Source organism: Rhinolophus sinicus, linkage group LG05 (assembly GCF_036562045.2).
Source record: "Rhinolophus sinicus isolate RSC01 linkage group LG05, ASM3656204v1, whole genome shotgun sequence".
Classification (NCBI taxonomy): Eukaryota; Metazoa; Chordata; class Mammalia; order Chiroptera; family Rhinolophidae; genus Rhinolophus; species Rhinolophus sinicus.
Genome location: NC_133755.1, coordinates 100,518,215 through 100,544,008, shown reverse-complemented (window position 1 = coordinate 100,544,008; position 25,794 = coordinate 100,518,215). Strand labels below are relative to the sequence as shown.

At 32.7% G+C, this 25,794-nt stretch overlaps 1 protein-coding gene across 1 annotated transcript in view; it reads left to right on the top strand.

Annotated features, from left to right (window-relative positions):
• BMP5 (bone morphogenetic protein 5) overlaps positions 1–25,794 on the top strand; it is a 112,381-nt gene that overhangs the window by 36,180 nt on the left and 50,407 nt on the right. The window contains exon 2 of the mRNA XM_019734800.2: positions 20,218–20,410. Within this exon, the coding sequence (XP_019590359.1) occupies positions 20,218–20,410 (193 nt within the window). The remainder of the gene's footprint in view (positions 1–20,217; positions 20,411–25,794) is intronic.

Below are 25,794 nucleotides of genomic sequence, written 5' to 3'. Positions count from 1 at the left end.
GGTTATATAAGTATATTCATTTGTCCAAATTAATCAAATTTTATGTTGTACATTTAAGATCTCTGCATTTCACTGTATATCAATTTTATCTCATTTAAGAAAAACTTCCATTAAAATCAGAATATGCGAATTTCAGCAATTAACTCCACATTTTTTACATGAATGTGAAACTAACCCACTATTTATAAAATGCTTTGATACAAGCAAAGTATAGACGAACATATTTCCGTTCTGTGGCAACTGAGACTGTACAACAGCATAGTACAAAGTGAGGACACAGTTCTAATATGTACAAATTTCAGTTAACATAGTACCATGCAAAGTGAGCGTGTGTGTGTGAGAGAGAGACAGAGAGAGAGAGAGAGAGAGAGAGAGAGAGAGAAAGGATTTTGGGGGATGTGGATGGTCTATATTAGCTTCTAGTAGGTTGTCGTATTACTATATTCTAAGTTGGCTGGAATATCAGCAACCTTTATCGAATATGCCTTCTAGACCCCTGCCTGTTTCTTGGCCCCTGACAACATCTCAATGGATTATGAAGCTTTAGGAAGATATTTAGGAAACTGCCATAACAAAGGAAAAAGTAAAGGCACCTCTTACACAGCATGTGATACTCAAGGTGTCCTAAAAGTCATTTAGGAACTAGAATAGACAGAAAAATGAACATGTGTCAGTGACCAAGTATCAAAATGAAGTAGTCTCTCCACGGTTAATATTTTTGTTTTAGAAAACATTTAAAACAGTCTAATTTAGAAAATAAGTTAAAAAATAAAATGAAATAATTATTATTAAAGGGTGCCTAGTGAACAGATTGCATTGGGAAAATTAGTCAAATTTCATTCCCATAAATACCATGGTATTAATATCTACTAGAAAAGAATCCTAACACTTCATCTATTAATGATTATTTTCAAAATAGTTCAATAAAATAGCACTCTGAGATTCGCTCTTTCTGTTTATATACTCGTATATGTACCTGTTTGTTAAAGCTTTTTTTGAGTTGTGTGAGATTACAAAATACTATTAAAGAAGAAATGCAGAACATACTTCTCTTTATAAAGTTCCACAGCAAGAGCACTATGAAAATACGTGATTCTATAGATGTTTCTGTGGGGTAATAACAACAGAGAAGTATTTTTTTAGAAGATATAAATGACTTGGAGAAGGTATAGATCTGGAGTGGTATTTAATGAGACAGCTTGAAAGGACTGGAATAATTTAGCCCAAAGTACACTATCTATCATCTATCTATCTATCTATCTATCTATCTATCTATCTATCTATCTATCTATCTATCTAATTAGTTATATTTGCTAAGATACAAGGATTCTTTTAAAATTTGTTTTAGTTACACAATTTTCAGCAGTTCTACCCATACTTTCAATACCAAAGCAAACACAGTGAATAGCATTATGTCTTACTAATTTGAAGAACTTTGCTTATAATTAATTTATTATTGTATTAATTTATTATCCACAATATTTCTTCCGCGTTTAATTTCTATATGCTTCAAGTTCAATAATAGAAATGTTTTTAAATGTAGTGTGAGATAATATTTAAATAGGTCGATGAACTCCCTCATATTGATGGTTCACACTGGAACAAGAAATTTTAAAAGTACAACTATATTAGTTTGGAATTGACACTATTCTCTGGAATATGTTAGTTGGCACCAGTCTCGAGGGTGGGAGGGCAAACTAGATAACCTTGGTGTTCTCCTAGTGGTACTTACTCATATGTGTGGGTGGGGGTTTAAGGTATCTACAGCCAGGAACCTGTTAACTGAGAGTCTATAAAGTCAGTAGGCAAAAATCTCATTCTTACTACCAACTCATTATATAACTTGATTCACCAAGATTTACCAAGTTAGCTTTTTAAGCTGGACAGTGGAGTGATTACTTCTGGACCTAAACCCATTTAGAGTGATGGAGGAAGGCTTTTGTTTGTTTTGCTTTTGAAATCGGCTTGCTAGTCTTTGCGAAACAGTTTTATGTATATATATATATATATATATGTTCTAGGAGTGGTTAATATTTATGCTAACAATTTTGTTGCAAGAATTCAATGACAATCACTTTTAAGGTTATTTTTAATTTTAGTTATAGATTTTAATATAGTATTTAATAAAATGCATCTTAATTCTTTGTGTGGCATGCTTTAAATGCTCAGTAAACACCACCTTTAATTATAAAAATTGTTCATTCTCTGATATTTTATGAGGATTTTTAGATATTTTAATTAAGCTCACAAGTGTGTTAATTTGTTGTGTTTTTTTGGGGTGGGAATTGAGCAGTCTACACTTAAATAAATATTGAGATAGTGTTACGATTCCTTTTACTATTTAAGAAAGAACAAATTTACTACTTTATTTGTTAAATCGTGTTTTTTTTTAGAATAATTTTTTAAATCTTTATTAAATTTACTGGGGTGACATGGTTTGTAAAATTATATAGGTTTCAAATGTATCATTCTATAATATATCATCTATTGCATTGTATTTCATTATATATTCACTACCTACAGTCAGTTCTTCCATCACCATATATTTGACCCCCTTTTCCCTCTTCTACCACCCTCCCCCCTTACTCTTTGGTAACGACTAAACTGTTGTCTGTTTCTATGAGTTTTTGTTTCTTTGTTTGTTTGGTTGATTGTCTTGTTCATTTATCTCTTTCAGTTTTATATGCCACTTAAAAAACATTAAAAACAACAGTCGTGTCTAATATATGCATATTCTTTAGTTCTAGACTAATGCTGTTTAAATTTAAATTCATCTCTCATTTTGATTTTAAATATAAATTGAAAACTGTTTGTAACATTTTCCCCCAAATACAGAGGGTGTCAAAAAAATATGTACACATTTTAAGAAAGGAAAAAACTATGTTAAAATTGTAATACTCAATATATACTGATAGCAAAAGATGAATGCAAGTTATGTGTATGCATTTTGTTGGAACCCCCAATAGTTTTTGACAGAAAATGCCTTTCTTAGTCCCTTGCCACTGAAGTGTTTTTTAAGTGTTGCAGATCTGCTCTATCTGTTGATTTTTCTCTTGAACACAATAAGCACAATAATTGGCATCCTAGGGAAAATAAATGGGGTATTGGAAATTGGACAGAATCCAAGATTGGACAGAGGAAGAAGGAAAACTATCTACCCCTAAGCCTCGAGCAATGTAATTTAGTCATAAGCATGAAAGTAATGTCTATGGTATGTTTTCTGCTCCCTTCTCCCCGACAACTTTAAACTACGCACCTTGTACAGATAAATGCTCAGTAAATACAAATGAAATTAGATTTGCAAGTTGAGTTTATTTTCACGACTGTATGTAGTGCAAAAGGTAAAACATCATTGCTTAACCAAGTCAAAATTTTTCAGCACATGCACATTTTAAATCAAAGAGATGATCCCTGCTCAGTTAGGAAATTTTGTCTCAACCATGTGATGGCACTTACTTTTGTAAGCTTTTGATGGAATCTTGGGTTTTCTTATCTTTTCATTTTGGAGTGTGTGTGTGTGGGAAATTTGGGACAGGGTCTTGGTTCTCATACAATTATTTTTTAAATTGTATGTTAAATATAAAGTGAATGTTTTCCTGTAAATGAGGTTGTATCAAAAGACTAAACAGGACTTCTACTCACAAGAAAGTCTTCTCAAACTAACCACACTCAGAATTGTATCCCATTTGTTTGGTATATTCTAAGTACATAGGGGATCTCTTTCTGAAATCTCATCTGTGCTGTCAACTTAAATGTGTTCTTTTATTAAAAAAAAAAAAATCAATGCGGCTATGGCTATATAAGCTATGAGTTTCACTATTTTTTGGAGGGGTGTATTCCCCATGCCACCTAATCTGGTATCTGCCACATGCAAAAATTCAATAAAATGATTGTTGATTGAATTTTTATAGCTATAATCTAAATGAATGGATATAAACCTGAATAAAGAGACATGGACCAGCCTAGAGCAACTTTTCTTTTGAGACAATTCAGAATCGTAAAAAAAATAAAGACATCCTTCTATGTCATAGATAAGAGGCAAGTGATGTTAAACACATAAGTATGTAGTTTGACTTATCAACCTAATGCAGATAAAAATAACATTTACTGACTTCTCAGAATATAGCTAGGAGTGAATGAAAAGTAGGATTCAAGGACCGAAGATCAAATATATGGGGACGAAAAGAGAACTGACTCTGAGGGGTGAACACACAATATGAGATATAGATGATGTATTACAGAATTGTACACCTGAAACCTATGTAACTTTACTAACCATTGTCACTTCAATAAACTTTAATATTAAAAAAAAGGACAGAAGAAAGTGCATTTTCTTGAAATCTAAATTAAACTGGCTTTAAATGAACATAGAATTTCATATTTCAATAAGCAACATACTAATCACAGAGGGAAAAAGTATTCTATTTTAATTAACACTGATTTCATGCTACTTTCCATGATCTTTATTTCTTCCAGAATCAAACGATGTCAGATGGTAATTAGACAGTTGTCTGCAGGAAGATAACATTTGGTTCTCTACCTCTCCTCTTCCCTTTGTTCCCCAATCTTTTCTGCCTAAAATGGTGGCTGAATAATACACATTCAATAAATCTAGCTAAATACGTCTTTCTTCTCTCACTAAATACATATTGTTATTAAATAAGATTATGTGCATTTCGCATAGTCTTATAAATGTTAGTAGTTACAATTTTTGTAATAATAATAATTATTACTATCATTACTGGCACTCTGAATATTATAAGGCTTGTAAATATCTAAGGTTCATAAATTATTAAGATTCCATGATTTAATATGGACTATCCTTTATGATTTTGAGTAAAAAGGGAGACACTATGGCTTCTAATTTCTCTTCCATCATTAATATGCTTAATGACACAAATTTTGCTATATCCTTCTGAGGTTGCTGTCCTGTCTACATGTTCTTCATCATCCCTAACTTGAATTTATCAGGTAATGTATATTAATAAGCTTTACCAACCCTTACTCACTCAGATGCAGTTAGTTTCTCTTCCAAAGGCATTCCCTTATCCACTTCCATTAACACTATCAGCTCTGCTTTATTTAATGATTATTAGCATGGCTATTTTCAACTTAAACTGGTTTCCTTCAAAAGCATAAAGAAGAAAACTAGTTGTAAGTGGAAATACACTTTGAGATGACTTTTGTTTTCACTGTGTGTTAAGTGCCATGTAGAGCAGACGGCTTAGTGATGTTCTTAAGCTTTCAGGGTTACCCTTGTTGCCCTTGTGATCGCACATTGAAGGGTGAGAAAATAACACAGAGCTTCAAGTGTATTTCCTGTTTCTATACAAGATGAAGTCTTGGTGTACTTCGGTGTGATTGTAGGAATAATAGTCGCATTTTGCAGCATCTGAACAATCCTGTACTGTGATCAGTGCCTCAGGATTATTGAAAATGCTCCCCAGTGTTAGATATCCCACACCACTATATATATTTTTTTTTTAATGAAGGAAAGGTGTACAAAGAAAAAGTGAGAAACTTTCTCTTTTTGGAATAAGAATAAATACGGAGGCAGAGCATAAACATTAAAGTTCAAAAAGAAGTTCAGTAGGCATCTGGAATATTTCCTAAGAGGCACTGATGTGGTCAGAACTAGATCTGAAACCATGCTCCATGGATGTCTGTATATATCAGCTTGTCTAAGTTATTTTTCTCTACCTTAATTACACACTTTATATTTAATCGGATGTATTTCATATATGAGTAAACATAAAACCAATTATTATTAAAACCAATAGGAAGCAGAAAGCTGGATATTCAAGTCAAAGTTTTTAGGTGCATGCTTCCAGATGATGAGCTGACCATACCTACTGAATACAATTCTGATTTAGATCACTTGACAGTTTTTAAAGGCTCCTTTCTAGAGTGTCCTGGGGGACTTGGCAGGGCTGTAGTGAAACATGGTAAGATAGCTTTTCTTTAATCTGAGCTTCTAGGCTCATCATGCAAGCTCTGAGGAGTATGTCAAAACTGTTGGAAGCAATGAGTATTTTCAGATGACTCAAGTGCAGGGCTTTGAGGAAAGAGCAGGAACTTCATAAATACGTCAGGTTCAAATGATGACAGAGGGAAAGAGATCTTTGTGATATTAGCTTTAGCAAGTCTTTCTATTGAGTTAGACTGCGCCAGTATGGGCTGTCTGCCTTTTATGCCTGGAGCGCAGCTGTCATCCTGAGATTTCCCTTCATAGTCATTCTGGGAATTATTTTTGTTTCTCATGTGTCAAACATTCTCTTTCTTACAGCCCTGGTTTCACCTTCTTTCTGACTTGCTAGTTTTGGTGGAGCAAATTCTTCAGGAAATTCCTAAGAAATGTTTTTTGGGGATCAAATTTTTGACACCATCCATTTGGCCGTATCCTTACTATACCCTCATAGTTGGTGGATAATTCCATTGCGTATAGAATTCTAGGATGGAAATAACTTTTCATCATGATTTTGAAGGCACTGTCACCTTGTCTTCTGGATTGCAGTATTGTTTAAGTCTAAATCCATTTTGATTCCTGATTTGTATGTGATTTGTATTTTGTCCCTGGAAGCTTGTAAAATATTCTCTTTGTCTACAAAGCAGACACTCTCAAACATGAAACCTTGGCACTTAGGATCAGTGAACTGAATTATTTCTTTGGTGACTCCCCTCCCCCTTTTATTTTTCTGATCTCTCTTTATGGAAACATTATTATTAGGGCTAATTCTGAACTAATCCTTTTTCTTCCTTTCTCTCTTTCTGTCTCCCTTCCTTCTTTCCCTCCTTCCTTTTTTCCTTCCTCCCGTCCTCCTTTCCTTCCTCTCTCTCTTTCTTTCTCATTCTTTATCTCCTATTTTCCACTTCTTTGACTACTCTCATTTTTGAAAATTCGTTCAATTTAATCTTTCAAATTAACATTGATTTTAAGCTTTGTTTCCCAGAGATATTTTAACATTGAATATTGTTTTTTACAGCATCTTTTTCTTGTTTCATAAGTGCAAAAGCTTTTTTTAGCTTTCAAAGGACATTGTAGTAGTTTTTTATTTATTTTTTATTTTTTGAGTTCCTTCAAGTTTCTTTTCTAAAAAGTACTTTTATCTCTATTTTTCAAGGTAGAGAATTTTTCTTAGATATCTGCTAATCTTTGCTTATCTGCTTTTATTTAACAGTGAAAGATTAAAAAGCTAATTAAAAGCCTTTAGCGTATGAGTGGAACTTGTCAGTATCATTTTCTCTATAAGATATTCTTGCTTTGCCATTTAATCTTTCTATTTGGAATAGTCAGATTTCAATGGGAGGGCACTTGCATTCTCTTGTCTTGAACGTATGGGCCTGGTTCTCAATATCCTGGAAACCAAGTGGGGAATGAGGCCTGGGAACTCAGCATTTAGTATGTATAGGTTTGTCTAGTTCCTCTGATTTTAGAATATTACCACACTCTCAATGGTGCCTGGTGATGCCACCATTTTCCCTCTCCAGAAAACTTCAAACTTCTGTTCATGTGAGGCGGAAGTCACTTAGCAGCACAGATGTGGAGGGTAATCTAAGAATTCATCTGCTTCTTAAAAATCTAATACTCAAACATCCTTACTTTAACTGTACATTCATACTTGCTCTTTATACTCACTTCTAGAGGTACTGGACATCCTGACCATTTTGAGGTCGTCTAAATAAGGTTTGTACTCAGCTTTTCCTATTGCTGTATTCATGCTCTTTATGTAATAGTACGTATGGGTTAGTTGAATGAATTATTAAATATCATTAAGAACAACTCCATCTTTTAGCAGCAAAAGGATTAGAAGACAGTCCATCTGATAATTAATATAAAATTGCATTGGCTACTCAGGAAATTAATAAATTGACATTTAAATGAGATTGTTTTATCTGGATCTCAGAAGACTTATTATTACAGGTATGTATCTTAAGAAACTTGGAGGATTTGTGTAATTTGAACTCAACACTAGATGCTGCTCAATGATTCTTAGCTAAATTTTACTCTGAGATTTGTGGTTGACCTAAAATCCCAATACAAAGGAAAAGCCCAGGAGTGTGAAACCAGATCAACCAAAATTTGAGACTGTTCATATGAATACTCTGTGTTCTGAAACCACTAAATGTGGGTGATCTTGTGATTTCTTTATTGATTCTGGCACCTGTTACATCTTTTTAAAATCTAGCACATGTTTTAAAGTCAGTCTCCAATTATGGAAAACATCCTTTTATACAATGTGTTGATTCATCTAACTCACAATTTTAATAATGTGGAATAAAAAAATGTTAAGCAAGTCGTGTATTATGTATTCTAGTTTCTATCTATAAACATACAGACTGATGAAGCATACTTTGACTTTCAAGGATGATGTTAGAAAAACATACCAAATAAAAATAGTTATAATAATTTTTTTCAAACTGAAAAGAAACTAACAAAAACAAAACATTTATGAAGAGAGCAACTATTTTCAATATTTTAGGTAGATTAAAAATTTATAGCGATGTTACCAAAGATTCTGTTATATTACATATACATTTTGTAGAGGAATAAAATTCTTAAGTACTTTATACAAATAGAGCAAAATCAATGAGAATATAGAAATTATTATGTTATATTCTAAAAATGCAAAATATTATCTTCTGCAACACATGAGTCATTCTGCAAATTATTTTAAGTACAATTCTATTAATAACCATAAAATGAGAACAATGTTTTTTATTTTTTATTAACTTTTTCTTTGTCATCAAGAGTAATATATCCATTTAAGAGTCACAAAGATTCTATTAGTCTAGCACATGTTTTTAAGTACCATTATAGCTAGCACAAACTGAAAATAAATATATGACATTACAATTCTGTCTAAGTTATCACATTATCCTTATTTGTTGAATTCCTTTCAAAGAAGAAAGGAAAACAATATGTATGTCCTTAAGAATAATACTATTTTGTCATGTGGGCAGGATTCATTTAAGAATGAATTGTTGATGAGTTCTGCTTTTGGCTAAATTGGATTAACAAGCTCTGCATTTAGTCTCCCTTTAAAAAAAAACAAAAAAAAAACAAACCAATCCAAAACAAAATGAAAAAGAACCAGCACCAGACTTCTATTCTTTCATTCATTCATTCCACATATATATTAAACTTCTATTGTAATCAGAGATTGAGTTAGGAGCTGTGTACAGTTATGAGACAAGTAAAAGTGCTACTGTTGTCAAGGTTAAACTCTAGTGGGGGAGACAGACAGCAACTAAGCACATTTTACGAAACAAACTTAGCCCACCCGTGGCCACTTCTAGCTCTTGCCTAAGCAGAACAGATAAATCAGCTGCCCTAATATTGTTATAAAATACATATGAAATGTATTCTTATATGTCATTTTATTCCTGTTTTTAAAATCCTATACAACCAAGGAATTGTGTCTCTAATAATGTTACACATCTTTAAGTATAATCACATTTCTCTGTGACCTCCTTGCATATACCAAACTTCACGGATGCAACCCATTTGGTGGAAAAAAAAAAAAATTGCAGTTTGCTTTTGTTTCAAAATGACAGCTTGAACCATAGATTGAACTTGAGTGAACTCTGTAAAAGTTACACTAATTTAAAATTGAAAGCAGTAAATTTGAGAAGGACATTTATTTGTTCAGCTAGAAAAATCCTCATATCTTTTATATTACACAAACTCTGCCTTAAGCCCCCTTCGTGTTTTTTCCTGCATAGAGACATTCTGAACAAATTTAACATGATGTCAAGTTTTCTAGTTGTTCTTTCTTTCCATTACATATAATTATTATTATTTTTCTGGATAAAATGTCCCTAAATTCTGCAAAGTGAACATTGACTACATTAAAAACGTACTATGAAAAAAAAATCTTTCTTTAGTATATAAGTAAAAATATGCAAACCCTAAATACTTAGGGTGAGTGGCTTCACTTTGACAAAGAGATTATCTCTAAATTATAACCAAAGGAAGTGAGAATGGATTTCAGGCTCGAGGGAACAGCTATTAAGGGGATAATAATAGACTTTTGATGTCTGTCTTTTCACAGTAGCACAATAGCTAATTCCTGTGACTCCTGACCTTTTAGTGTCTCCCAACCAAGTATTGGCATTAATCTTCTGCTTATCTGTCACCCTCCACATTTGATAGTCCCAGGCTCTGTTTTCAATTATCAGTCATTAGAGAAGTCAGGGAGCAATTTCAGAAGAAAACTCACAAAACCTTTGACCTGTTTTTGTCAGAGAACCACAAATATTCACTGTGGATAAACTATCTTTTCATTGTACTCTAGATGTAAGGGAAGGTTCTTTGCTGTGTATCGATTTACTGTAACCTTCACGTGGTTAAAACGGGTATTTTTGTTGTTGTTGTTCGTTTGTTTCAACTTATGGAGCAGAAGAATTCACAAGGTCATTCAGTGAAATCTGGTGAGATTAGTGGACCTCTAGCTGCCAAGATCTATAAAACCCAGAGATATTTCCACTAAAGGAAACCTGAGAAATAAATATTTACCGAAAGGTCATTATCAGACAGTTCTGCTTTTGCATTGACTTCTTTTGGGCAAACAAACTTTCACAAATATTTGTACAAAATATGATTAAAATCCATTATTTATATACTAATTATATTTACTCATTAAGTAATCATTTATATTATAGAAAATTAATTAATCACGTCTTTTGTATTTATTCTGAGCTAATTTTTAAAGTTTAATATTCAACACACAAGAGTTGAATATTTGTTTTAAATTTCAGTTAATAATTTCCTACATAAAATGGCTATAATGAAACGATAATAAAATGTTTTCTATACGTCAGGATGCATTGTGACCTTTGGGGATAAATATACCTAAGTGACTTCAGACACATTTAAAGAGGAGTTGTGTCAGAGCCAGAAAATCTGACTGGAGTGATGGACAATATATAAATGTCAAAATATGTGTTCCTGTGTTCTCCACTTTACACATGTGAAATATCTAAACAAGGTATCGCGTAAACACAATTGTTAACTATCTATCCATTATTGTAGGAGAAAAAAACTGAAGTTTTTTAAACTTCATTAAAACAATTTTTTTAAAAAGCACAAGATTAATCTCCTTTATCAACAAACCCAAATTTCAGATAAAAATATTGATATTTTGATAATCAAAATGTCTGTGATTTAGGCCAGAGTAGCAATTTTATAGAATTAAACTTTTATTGACCATTTACCATACAAAAAGTGCTGGTTGGGGGTATGTGCAGAAAGGAAAGATAAGAAACAAAACAAAAAGAAAACATGGGTATTTCTCTGAGGTATCTTACTTATGGAGGAAATATAAGGTGACATAATAATTATAATGCAAGTGGAAAGTGATTAATATGACAGCTACTGTTTTTGGAGAACTTGCTATGTTCCAGGCACTATGCTAATATTCTCTCTCATACATATCATTTAATCTTTACAATGCACTATTGAGTAGGCCTTTTATTATCTATCTCCATTTTAGAGACGGATAAATAATAACAGCGATAATGGGTAAATTTCATAATTTCACACTCTTTAATAAGTTAGGAAACTAAGATTAGATCCAAGCTTTTCTCATTTCAAATCTGGGACTCTTAACTATGGTATACATCATCTCGATTATTAAAAGGGAGACACAGAAAAAGTGCTATTGGGTTCCCAGCTGGAGAAGTTAATTTGGATACAAATTTTCAAAGTTGTCTTTGTAGGATCAGAACTGGAAATTTTAAAATTACTTTTTATTAAATTTATTGGGGTGATGTTTGTTAGTGAAATTATATAGGTTTCAAGTGTACAGTTCTATAATACATCATCCATATATTGCATTGTGTGTTCACCACCCAGAGTCAGGAAATTTTAACTAGAGGTAAGATTTGGATCTCTGAAAAGGGGGAAAACATTTTAGTTAGAGGAAGGGTGAGCAAAACTATAAAGTTAGGAAAGGAAGATGATTATTGAGGAATCATTAATTCATTCAACTTTCTTTCAAAAATAAGTGTTTACTATGTGCTTGCCTGTGGTAGGTGATGCTGATTAAAAAAAAACAAAAAACCCTGTCATTAATTACTAGGATGTAGAATGCATCGATCGGACGACAGTACTAGAAAATATTGATCAAGTCCCAGGAAACTCTTACTATTTCTCATTTCCCACCACTGACCCCCTAGATCCCATAATGTGCAATTACAATAAACTATTATTCACTACTTTGGCCATAAGCTTTCATATTTCTTTCCGTCCAAAAGAATGCTTTTCTCTACCTGGGATAATGCTTTTCTCTACCTGGAAGCTCAAAATGATCTCCTCTTAAAGCCTTCTGCACAATGTTTTGTTTTTCCTTTGTTATTCTGCCTTACATTAAACATATCCTCCATAAGCCTCACCACACTTATACATACCTGTACTTTTCTAGGTGTGTTTCTTATCATGAGCCACTGTCGCTTTGCTTTTTATATCTCCTTAACTATTAGGGTTTAGACCAGAGTAGTTAACCTATAAATATTTCAGGGTGGAATAAATGTAGAAGTATCACAGTGGCTATTTTTAAGGTGATCAAGATTAATATATAAGTAAAGTGATAAAGAGAAAAGCAGTCCCCTGACAGCCTGGAGATGGACTAGATCAGTCAATTAGACCATGGAGTTGCTAGGAGGTGGCCCAGCACTCACAGCTCTCCTGTGGAATATAAATAATTGCACAGAACACAGACATTGGACAAGACCACTCTGTGACCATCAGGGAGGAAGTTAAAAATAGGTCCACTCCACAATCATATCTGAGCACAGATTAAAAACAAGAACATTGTTCAGATCTCGTAAATGATCCTTTCCTGGGTAATATTAGTGATTTTTCCTTCTTTGCCAATTACCAGCTTTATTCTACTTCTCTTCTTCCCACTTTCTGGAAAAAGTTATTAAAATACCAATTGATAAAATTACCTCTGCTTCCTGAGGGCACCCGGTTCTGGAGCAAAAACCCTGCCTCTGAATCTTTGCCTAAATCACTTTATATAATTCCAGTGAATCCCTTCTAACACGGTTTTACCCAGGCTCCCTATGGCATCTGTCCAATGTCATGTGTTGAAACAAGTCAATAAACTAATCTGTGTTCATCTATAGGTGTGTTTCCAGTGCTCTATTGTCCAGGACATTGACACAAGGTAGAAAGAGAAATTGAACACACAGGAGGAGAAAAGTTGCTAAGCATGATCACGGGGAATTGGGAGCAAGGCTCAAGTGGAAACATTGGCTTTGGAATGAGAGGAAAACTTTTGCCCTGAGACAGAAGTAGCAGTGATTACTAGTTGAAATTCTGGTGCACTGAACATTAAATTTGGAGTCATAAGACCTAGAAACTATTCCTGGCTTTGTAGTTAACTCATTTTGTGACACTGAGAAAGTTATGTTTTTTACCTGTACTGTGGAGAAGATAATGGAGGCTCTATCTTATTGTATCAAATAAGGGAGAAGAAACAAAAAATTGAAATATATTAATTTTATGAAATGAATTAATTTATTGTTATTGCTTATTAACTTAATTATCAAATATGTCAATTTGCATATTAATAGTCAATTACGTATAGCTGTTATCATTATATTATTCTAAATTACCACTGAGGGCTAAGTACTGGGTTCATCCAATCTAAGGAAGCCAGGTAGACCACAAGGCATCTTCATCCCAATTCCAAAGCTTTTTATACAAGATTTCATTTTTGTGTGTGTGTGTCCCTAAATTGCTTATATTTTTAAAAGCAAAATTAAAAAAAAAAATGGATCATTAAATTTTATAAATTTCAAAATTATAGTCACTGTATTTTACATTGATTCAGGAAATTAATTTGTTTACAATATTTAAGTAATTTAACCATCTCACCTTCTTTTTGAGATTTCCTTCTTTATAAAACTGTATTCATGAAGTATTTTTAAGTAAGACTATTTTAACCACAGAACATTTTAAATTCAATTGAAATTGTTCTTTGAAACAGAACATTCAGGGGGACAATTTTCTCTCCTCCAGATCACACATTGCTGTGGTGTTAAGAGGCTCTTAGGGTTTCTGGAATCTGGAGTTTACCACACTCTCTTGGATGGTTATCCATTCAACAAAACATGTATGTGCCTTCACTTATCAATGAATAAGCCTTTATAGGACCAAGTTTATGTTTCTCAGTGGACTAGTAGGTGAAGGATGTCTTGTGAAGTGACACATATTAGTTGTCACATGATATCTTTGCTTTTTTTTCTTTTACTTTAAAATGCTACAAAGATAAGTAATAATTTTATGAGTAATCCCTTAATGATTTTTTGCACTCAGCAACAAACAATAATGGGCATTCTTTCAACAGCTGGCTAGGCTCCTGGGAGAATGCTATCTTTGCCTTGCAGCTACTGATTCTATTTGTGTCTTCCAAATTACAGCCCTTGTGTGGGAGATTAAGACTGATTGCCCATGAATGCATCTCCTTAAAAATGCAGATAAATCACTAAATAGATAAAGCTGCAATGGTCTGTTAATTACTTCCACTCTTCAGATGTTGTGGACGTGAAAATATTTAGACTTGATATTTCTATTCAATTTCTATTAATGGTAAAGTCATTCACAGAGGTGTTTGTTTGGAAAAAAGAGAGCCCGCAATCAGTCATTAACTTATGTTAAGTTATATCTCAACAATAAAAGGTTTCGGAGTATGTCTTTAACCACAAGAAGCTTAATCTTTGTAGAACTTTGGCAATTTAGAGCACTTAGAATGCAGTCCAATGCTTATATAAACGCAATCCTGTTTCTTTTCACTATCAGCCCATTAATCATGGAATGTGAATCTTTTGATTCATATTTTATCTCTTGTATGCTTTGATGTTGCCACTTTTTGAAACCAAAATGTAATAATAAATTCATTCTCTGGTTCTGTCCGTGTAGGTGAGCTTTCAGTTTTTTTAGGTAGTTTACACAGATGGAAAACTTTAGAATACATAAAAACCTGCTGCCTAGAAGGAGAAGGAAGTATATTCACCATAATCATTATGTTTGTGTTTTGAGTGGTGAGCTGTATAAATATTGTTGAATATTTGATGGTTTATTTTCAGCGAGATTGGGTGTATGCATATGCAGTAAAGCAACTCTTTTTAATTTTTGTAGAGAGCGCTGTTGACAACCATCAGCTCAAATAAATAAGCAACCCAAGGTTGATGGACTTATTTCATTTTAATGGTGATATTCATTAGCTTACATTAAACAATCTTCGAAATAAGCATGCATTATAAATTGCAATGGGAGAAGAGCGTGTGGCATTAATTATAATGTATGTGTGACTGTTCGGCAAAATATAGACTGTTGATCTTCTCAGTTATATAAGCAGATATGAAAATAGTCCAGGCAAGTCATTGTGTTCTGTTTTAAAATACAATTTTCATAGGTGAATTGATACAGGATTTGTGTTACAAATCGAGTTTTATTTGTTCCTAAACTCTCTTTTCCACTTCACAAGAGGGAAATTGTATCTTATGGTATGGGATTAAAGAATTGGTCTCCCCACTAGAGAAAAGTTTTAACCTCCTGATCTTAGTATGTTTTAACACTTTGTCATTCTATCTCCTTGACAAGTCTGGGTGTATTTGAATGAGCTAACCCTCCATTTTTTTTATTTTGTTTTGTTTTATTTGTTTTTCTTTGTTTTGTTCAGTAATGAAGAGTCTTTTCTACCACCAAATAGGAATGTAATTATGGTTTTTATGGAGTCTTGCATATTTTAATCTAGTAATTTCATTAGAAATAATAAAGTGCTTTTTTTTTTTATAGGCAACTCATGGTATTTAGTTGATGTACCATGTAAATTAAAGTGAATTGCAAGGAACAAGTATTTAATATAATACGAATTTTAAAAACCCAAGAATAGCACACTTTCAAAATTTTTTGTCTTCTTGTTTACTTGTTTGTCTTTTAATCTTCCCAAGCCATTTACAATTGCAATGGGTTATAGTGCACTGTAATATATGGAGAAAAGGAATGTTTAATATTGACCAAAATTATCACAGTGTAAACAAGAAATGGATATCTCCTATGAAAAGCTTACATTTAGGGAATGTAAAATGTGTGTGTATATTCTTTTTCATCTGTTTTAAGAATGTTGATTCTGGTAGTGGATCTGATGGGTAAAAGTTTGGAATATGAAGGGATCCAGCTGGTGAGTTACAATTATTTTAAAATATGGTTGTAGTAAAAGGATGGCTTGCATACTAGTATAGATATTATATAATAATTCAAGTTATGGATATAGTCACTTATTTATTCATGAGAATTTTTCTTAAATAAGAAATGGAATCAATATTAAAAAATGAATATAATACAACACTTGCTAAGGTAAAGATTGGAAGGAATGAGTTTTAGAAGAATGAACAGAGTCCAGAAAGTATGGCATCCTCTATAGAGTAGCAGCATCATAAAGGAGAATGAAAGTATTGAAAGAAGATCAAGTTTCCTCAGTGATGGTTGGATTTAAAAAAAATAGATTGGATCCAGGAAAAACAAACAAACACAGTGTTGTGATGTCGAGTGCTTGGAAAATGAAATTTTGATCCTGGGATGAAGTCTGTTCTCTCCTAATTATACATTGTGGTTTCTTGGGTAAGTTATAGACATATATGGGCATAAAAGTAAAGTTGTGTAGATTAAACAAAGTATGTGCCAAGTAAATGAGAGTTAAATAAATTATCAAATCTTCAGTCAATGGGAATGCAGCAAGATGATGCTGAGTAAAAGAATGGAACCTGATTTTGATCCATTTATACAGTTCTTCATTCAACAAATATTTGTTAGAAGACATCTTCAGATTAGGCCTTGTGTTGTGTTAGATGTGAATTATATATTGTTGTTCAAACCCTTGATTCTCCAACCTGTTCACCTCTTTGTTTGTGTACTGCTGAGAGACATTGTTTAAATATACTAACAATGAACCAGTTTCTACATCCAGAACAGTAGGATGCCATTATGTAGGTGATATGGGCATTGGACAATTAGCTTTAGAAGACAGGCATCTGTTACTTCCTAGCTGTCATCACCCAATTTCTCATTCTTAAGCCAGGGATATTAATATTTGATCCCCCGTAGCATGACTTTTTGTGGTAACTGAGATTACCTTGTGAATATTTGTAAGCACCATTAGAAGTGCAAGGCTATATAAATATAAGTTTCATTCCATTATTCCAACATGTCCCATGTAATTCACTAGTGAGATTATAATTCAAAGCAGGAGGATATAGGATTTTGACTTACTGGAGAAATCTGCACTGCAACCTTATTCTGTGTGGTATATTTAATATAAATTTTTATTAAACTTTTAAAAATTTGCCCCCTTTAGGGGTTAGGTTAAATAGCCTGGATTAGAAAACTGAAATTTTATAATAACAGCTGAAATTCTAGCTTTCCACTTTATTACACTAACATCTCACAGGGGATTCTGGAACAGTAGATGACTTTACATAATATGAATTCAAAACTCATCTGCATTATCCAGGTGCATGCTTTAGATTGGCTCTTAACACACTCATGACTCATCCCTTATTTCTAGGACTAGAGTTTTTTATGGTCTAAGTTTGAAATATGAAATTGATTGTTCATGAAAAATTGAATGATGATTGTTGTCACTTCAAATTTTGAATGTTGACTTTCAGAATAGAGAAAATATACTTCTGAATGGCTGGTTGGTGTATATATCATAAAGTATGGAACTCCTTAAGCAGAGTCTGGGACAGTGCCATCTAGTAAAACATACGAACATTTCTGCAGCAAAGCAATAAATATTCATAAAAGGTGGAATAAATAGAGACTTTAAATAACCTCAAATCAGTTAATTTCCAGGTTTTCTGCCAAATGAACTTGAAGCCAAACTTTCAGTTTTCAGAGCTTTTTGGATTTTGAACTTGTGAATATGAGATTTTCGATCTTTATTAAAGCATAAATACTTCATAAATTATGACAAAGTAATAGTTTATAAGCAGAAGCAGCATATTTGGCACTTTAGAACCGTGTTTGGTGGCATCAAATACTCGGGTTCAAACTTTTTGGCAGGGTATTTATTCTCTATGCTGTCTCAGTTTCTTCATCTTAAAAAATGAGCATAATAATAGAGCCTACCTCATAGGTTGTTATGAAGTGTAATATGTTAATATTAATAAAATGCTTAGAACAGTGCCTGGCATGTAATAAGTGCTATTTAAAGCTGTTTCATAATGCTTTATATGAAACATGACTGTTTCATAATGTCATCTACTTTATTTAAATTAAGATCAGAAAAGAACAAGCTTACATAGAATTAAATTTAGTTCTCTGTAAACAGAAGTTATGGCTAGTTTTAATATTCATACATGCACTTTCAGTTATGAGATACCCAGTTTCTAGGTATTTTCTAACCATATACTTTCCCTCTCCTATGGCTCAGTCAAGAGAAAGAAAAATGCACAGGAAGGAGACATGTTCACAGCAGCGTCCACTATTACCAGCAGAAGTTTACACAGAGAAGAGGTTTAAATTATGGAGTAAAATAGGATCCTAAAAATGAGGTTATGTTTCTTATTTAGGGAAAAGTGGATTAATGATCTCCTTGGAAATGGACCTCACTTAGGACAAAGATAATGATATTTTAAGAAAACAGAACTTCATGAGTTATGGGAGGTGATGTTTGTCTGAGCCAGACAGCCCAAGAACGCCATTCTTGCCTAGCTCCCCAGAACAAAATGCCTCCAGGTGTAGGTTACATTTTTCTCTTTGCCGGCTTAGGTATCTGAGGCAGAGGGTGAGGATGAGCTCTTTGCTCTCTAAAACGTCCTACTCCTCTGGGGAAAGTAAACCAGGGATTGTTTTGAATGATGAAGACAGAGAATTGTGGGTTCCTTTGTCATGAGCTTTCTCTTAGACGTGGAACCCATCTGTCGCTGGAACAGCCTTGGCTCCCACAGTCACTCCTGGAAGGTCATGACCCTCTTCTCTCTTCCTTAATCTTAACCCTTTCTCTAGTTTAAGATCCCAAGTTTCATATATTTATGGCAGTGTTGACGTAATTTCAATTAAGAGGTATTTTGTATCTTAACCCAATTTTTGAACCTGGTGAATTTATTTATACAACTTTATACATTGTTTTATCTTCTTGCAACAAAATTTTATCAATGAAATGTGTCACTGGAAACATTTAAGATTATTACAGGCTATTGTGAGATATTTGCATACAGTGTTTTGCAGTGGACTGTCCTATATTATCCCAGATATCTGAGATTTTAAGAAACACAATGATACTGAGAAACTTAACTCCAAATGATATTACATTACTAAAAATGAGCCCTTTGAAGAGATAGTTCTTTAAGAAAGTTTTTGGCACCCAATAGATACAGACAGTATCAAATAACAAACTATATTACAAAGCCAGATTCATAATATGCTGGACACCTACTGCCCTGAATTCTTCAACATTCCTTAATATTCCCAAGAGGAAAAGTTCTCTGACTTTATTTGATAGGAAGGTTGCTGAAGGGTGTAAATGTGTTCCCCTTTAAATTCTAAGTAAGAACAGACAAAAGTCTTTGGGAAGTTTTATGTTGTACCACAAACAAAGAGTTTGAACTAAACAATCCATAAGTACTAATGAAAGTGCATTAAAAAAAAATCATTTGCTGAAAGGAGAAGAAAAACTCTTCTGGGGAAGACATTATAGAAATGATCTCTAGTCTGAAAATGAACGTGTTTTATTTACTTGACTTCTAAAATGTCGTCAACACAGTCCTTATGTGCCTGCAATTCCTGAGTCTTCCTTCCTATTTTCCTCCCTTGGCTGTGCTAAATCTCACCACTGACTTCATCTGGAGCTCTGGAGGTTTCTATAACATATTCCTAATTTCTGTATGAACCCTTCCGTGTTTTGGTACTTGATACATACTAGTAATCACTTTACAACCTTCACTTTAAAAAAAAAGCGTTTTGGATAGCCTTTCCATTTAGGCTGCAGGAATTTATATAAAACCACACAAGTTATATTGCTTTTGAACTAACGGCTGTTGGTTTGTGGGATTTCCTTCAACTAGATACAGGTATGGGTGAGTCTGTGGTTTTAGTGTTTTCCCAGTTTTATAATCTGCTTGTTTGTTTTAACCTTCAAAGCTGGATAATTTATCATCGATTTCCATATTTCATAAAAAACTAACGTTTTTATCTCTTTTTTTCAGTTGAAAGGGACAAGGATTTTTCTCATCAGCGAAGGCATTACAAAGAATTCCGGTTTGATCTTACTCAAATTCCTCATGGAGAAGCAGTGACAGCAGCTGAATTCCGGATATACAAGGACCGGAGCAACAATCGATTTGAAAATGAAACAATTAAGATTAGCATATATCAGATCATCAAGGAATACACAAATAGGTAATGGACTTTATATCTAACTTATCCTAGCAAACAAATAATAATTGTAGTAAAATCCATTGATAGCCCATCTGTCAAATCATGTTTTCTTTGGGTGCAATGAAAGTCAAGGCCAGGTACAGACACATTAAGGGTAACTCATCTGAAAAGTGCCTTCTACAGTCCACAGCTTTTCCCTACTCCTGACACCAATCTGTGTGCTACATTGATTGATGCTTCCCCATATATGTTTTCCAGTCATCTTGTCTCATTTTATAAATGAGAAAACTTCCATTTTATTCTGCACACACAAAATTTGTAAGTAAGATGATTTAAATCACTTGGTGTTTTGTTGGAGAAGAGCGACTTTGTTTTTCACTGGTATAAGTGTAAATTGTATGTGTTAGGTGTATTTTGATGTAAGAAGTATTTGCAATAGGTTCTACAGTTAACCTGTGCATCTTCTGCTTCTAAAATGCTTAATTCAAAATCGTCCAAAAATGAACAATCTGAAATATTAAATGTATGAAAACCTAACCTGATAATTACTGCAAATGAACTATCAAACAAAAGAGTAAACAAGGAAGCTTAGCAGTGTTTTATTATCTTTCACCCAATGAAAAAATCATTTGTGTAACACCTTTTACAGGTGATTTTGACTTTCATTGGAGAGCTCTTAACATTTTTTTTTTTAACTCTTATTGAAATGTTACATTGAGATGAAATCCGTTTCTGGTAGCTTCCATTCATTAGATCAAGGTCTTCCCTCTGGTGAAATACTATGTCTTATTTTGATGAGACAAATATTTAAAGACAACTATCCTGTCCCCTCTAAGGGCCCTCCCTTTCTCTTCTTGTTGAATATTTCTAGTTCTTGATGTTTAAATTTGTCTTTGTTCTAGAGTGCCAGAGTTTCCCAGTGAATGTTCCATGGATCACTAGTCCCTCACAATATTCAGTGAAGCAAAAAATAAATAAGTGGAATGTCTGAGGTCAAATGTGTTTGAAAGGCTACCTGTTGGACCATCCTCTAGGAAATTCATAAAGCATATCAGAATATTAGAGACTTGGAAAGGCTGGTCTTTCTCGAAATTATTTGACTGCACAATCTTTCCTTTGGGTGTGTAATGCTTAATATCCTATGAAATACTGGTTTAACAGGACATAATTTAATAAACACTGGTCTATATACATTGTTATTTTAAGAACAGTAATCCCAAGGCAGAAAGTTCTATGTTACTTTCTCAGCTCTAACCCTTACTCGCTATTTGTCTGTGGGTGAGTTTTGTTTTGTTTTGTTTTGTTTTGTTTTGTTTTGTTTTGTTTTAAATCTCAATTCAGTGGTTCCATTTATAAAATGGGGATACGAACTTGTTTGTCTCAGAGACAGGGCCTGGCATATTACAGTTCATTGTTTTTAATACTAAATAATATCTTAAATGATATCTTTCAAAATTAAATGACTAGAATTGAAAATAATACTTTTAAATATTTTTCTGTGTTTGTTCTCACATGTGGATTGTGAGATCCTTAAAAAAAGGATAATGTCTTAAGTAATTTTATTTATTTATTTTTTATCCCCAGCACTATGAATTTGTTTGGTACGATTTAAAGTTTTGAAACCATCATTACCTATGACTAGGGTACTACTTCCATTAATATATTCTAAAATGCTTGAATTATCTTTGTTTTCTGTCATTTACATTATATTTTTATGCATGTTGAATTTGTATGTGGTTATATAATATCACAAGTACATTTTTTTTTACAAAAACTGTTGATATACTATGTCTCTATCCTCTGCAATATATTTATTGATTTTTTTAATGTATAGACTTTTATGTTGATCACAATTAAAGGTCCTAACTTTTGTTTAGGTCCATTTTTCTATCTTCTCAGGATATTTTGGAAAATTCATTGAACTAGCTACCCGTTTGAGCTTTCTTTCACCTCTATTTTCTAAGTGTGTGAATTGTATAATTTAAGACATGATAACAATGATGAAAATAAAGGACTAATAGAAGAGTCTATGCATGATAATTTGTAGATTTATGTCTGAATGAATCCATGCTGATTTTTATTAATAATGCATGATGGACTATTTATGGGTATTGATGCTTAGCTTATCATATTTCATAGTTCTGGAAAATTTCATTTCTCTTAAAAATAGGACACATGTCTATCTTGAAAATTTGGTATTTCTCTAAATATACTGATTTTAAAAATATTACTCTCAATATTTCTATAACTATATATGCATGCTCTTTTAATATTCTTGTATATAGTCTGGCTAAGCCTTTACTTATTTTAACACAGTTTAAGTCTACTCTAAGATCTAGGATTTCACTGGTATTTTCTCTAAATCTTTGAAAAATGATTTGTGAAATCTAAAGTACACATATATCTTTGATTAATATTCTCTTGCTTTGTCATTCCAAACTCTAGGATGGCATAGATTGGATACTTTCCTATCCAATTTACCGAATATTATTTTGAAAAATTCAATTCAGTAAATTCAATACAGTATTAATTCAAGTCTACCAAGTTCACATTTTTGAACATTTGCTGTTAAGTACTGTGACTAAATTATTATTTTCTTCCTGTAGGTTTATGCTATACCTATTGTCATCTGTGGTATATGTTTTTGCTAATGTGCATGGGCTTTTTCCTTCAATTATATTTTCAATCTCTGAAACATACAAACTCACATTTGAATTTCACATTTGAATTTTACGTATCACTGATCTGGTGAGAGATCTCTGGCAAAATGCCTTTCTTGTCTTTGAAATAGGCATTAATTCATTGCCAGGTATTCACTAATCTGCAGTGTGAGCAAATGCAATCCTGTGCCCTATCATTGTCTACGGGTCTAGGATTCACTTTTTCAACTCCACATTCTACTTCAAAGACAGATATTTAAGGGACAGAAACTATAGCAACAGCACATAGGCCTCAGAATATTTCAAGTTTCTACATAGAATTCAAATGTCACCATAGAATATAGTAATGTATAACTATAAAAGCATAGACTTTGGAATTCCCACATGGGGAAATTTATGTACATCTTAGAGTCTCAGTTTATAATTCTGAAAAGAATAAAAACAAAACTAAGTATTTCAGAATAATAAACAATATTTCAGATCATTTGGGTGACACTAGGGCTTATCACAGTACAAAGACCATAGCTAATACTTAAACACATCGGTCAATATATATTCATATAGCTTAACAGGAGCATCTATTCCACTAGGGTTTAGAGGATTATATACATAGGGTAACCATAAGTAGGTGGTTATTAAAATAGCAGTAGCTACCGTTTGATGACATTTACTTTTATGTAAATATGAAGTAAGCAAAATGATGCTAGATGCTTTTACTTAATAAAAAATTACCTGATCCTCAATTCATACAAAAGGAATTGGTATGTTTTTAAGGCTAATAATGAGATGAACACCACCCAAATTACAACAAAACCATTGGAGCTATCTGTGAACTCCTTCTTGAAAACATAAGTTTTAGATAAGGAGTCGAACTCTTCTTTAAAATACAGTTGAAGAGGTGTGGGATTGGAGACTGCTTATTTACTATTTATTTTACAGAAATACCAGAGATGTAGAAATATTAGATAAAGTTTCATGTATAAATAATAATCACAATATTTCTATTTATAATTGCATAAATAAGAACATTTGAATTTCAAATAGAAAAGTTACACCCGTTTCCTGGAAAATGGAAATGCTATACTTCATATAGCAAGTAGAAGTTGTGTTCTAAAAATATTTAGTAACCTTGGAAAGTGCAAATATTATAATGTTAATTGACTAAAAGCAGGAAACCTAATTATATGCATTATTATATTAATTTTAAATAATTTCACAGGGAAAATAGATTGGAAGGAAACATCAAATACTTATTATAGGCTTGTGGGTAATTTTGAGTTTTAATTCTTCCCCCTTTCTGTACTTTCTAAATTTTTATAATGAACATTATTTTTATAATCAGAAACAAGCATAATTGTAATTGAAAGAGAAAAGATAATGAAACAACTTTATGTTACACATTTCTTTATAAAACAACATTTCTACTTCTCTAGGTAGAGAGGGGCAAAAATCAAAAGAAAGAAAAACAAACCCCAGGATATAAAAATAAATTGTTCTTGTTTTTTCTTAAGCTGTGGAAAGCATTTTATCCCCACAGAAAATGAAGATAAAAAATATTTTTTTTATTTTCTTTATTCTATAGAAAAATTTCCTGCCAGTTGGAAATCTTGACTTTAATTCTTGAAAGTGAGGAGAAATAGATAAAGAATTCTTCAGTTCTATATCATGTGATCACAGTTAAAACTAAAAGAATTTTAATTTGAAAAAGTAATTTTAAAATCCAATTATTATTATTTATTTAGTGCTGATTATCTGTGGTTTCATATATTTCTTAAATCAAGAATTAAAATGGAAGAAGAAGAAATTAGTACCTCTGGCCGTTTTGAAAGCTAGGGTCACCTTTTTAAAATGTCTATCTTTAAACTTGTGGACTTTATCTACTTAGTATTTTGAATTAAACTCTGAAACAATTGAAATTTCAGTGCAGACTGTACTCTTTAATGCAGTACATTTCACAATGCATACGTGTGTGTGTATTTTTTCCTTGCAGTCATTTAGACTGTTGGTTTAGATATATTTTATATTTAAGACATTGTCTGATCTATTAACCATCTAGTCTATGAATTCTTTGATAGTGTTATGTAATCAAATAAGAAAAAGACCCGTTATGTCATCTCTTTTCACATTTATTTATCTTAGTGACGCTGAAAACTCTTAAAATTATATATTTTATTCCTACCATCTCCCACCTCCCCCATTTATCCCTACTCATATTTAAATATGTGCAATTTAAAGGACTGGTCTGATATTTATCCAAATCTTTATTTTTCTTGGTCAAAAGTTAACACACTTTGCATCATTTCACTTATTTAATCTTTTCATAAAGGCTGACAGCCCCACATTCTGTATAGAAGGCATTGCTCTTCAGTCACACCTCATATATCTGGCGTTATTGGGAAATGAGGTTTCCACATGATTGAATTTTCCAGATAATTCAGCTGAGTTCGGCATGCTTTTGCTGCACGCCTACCATGTGGCAAGCACAGGGGCCATAGGCCTAGTAAATAAGATCTCAAAAGCTCATAGCCTGAGGGCTGGGGGCTATGGTGGACCTGCCGCTCACAGACTTTCATAACTATAATACAATGTGCTAAGGACTATGATGTAAGTCTGCACTAAGTGTTGTGGAAACACAAATGAAGGGAAAATTAATTCTTCATGTGCGAGGGTGAGGGACCTTAGGGGAAGCCACTGAGATGGATTCACTCTTAAGTTGGGTCTTTCAAGATGAGTAAGAGAGAGGTA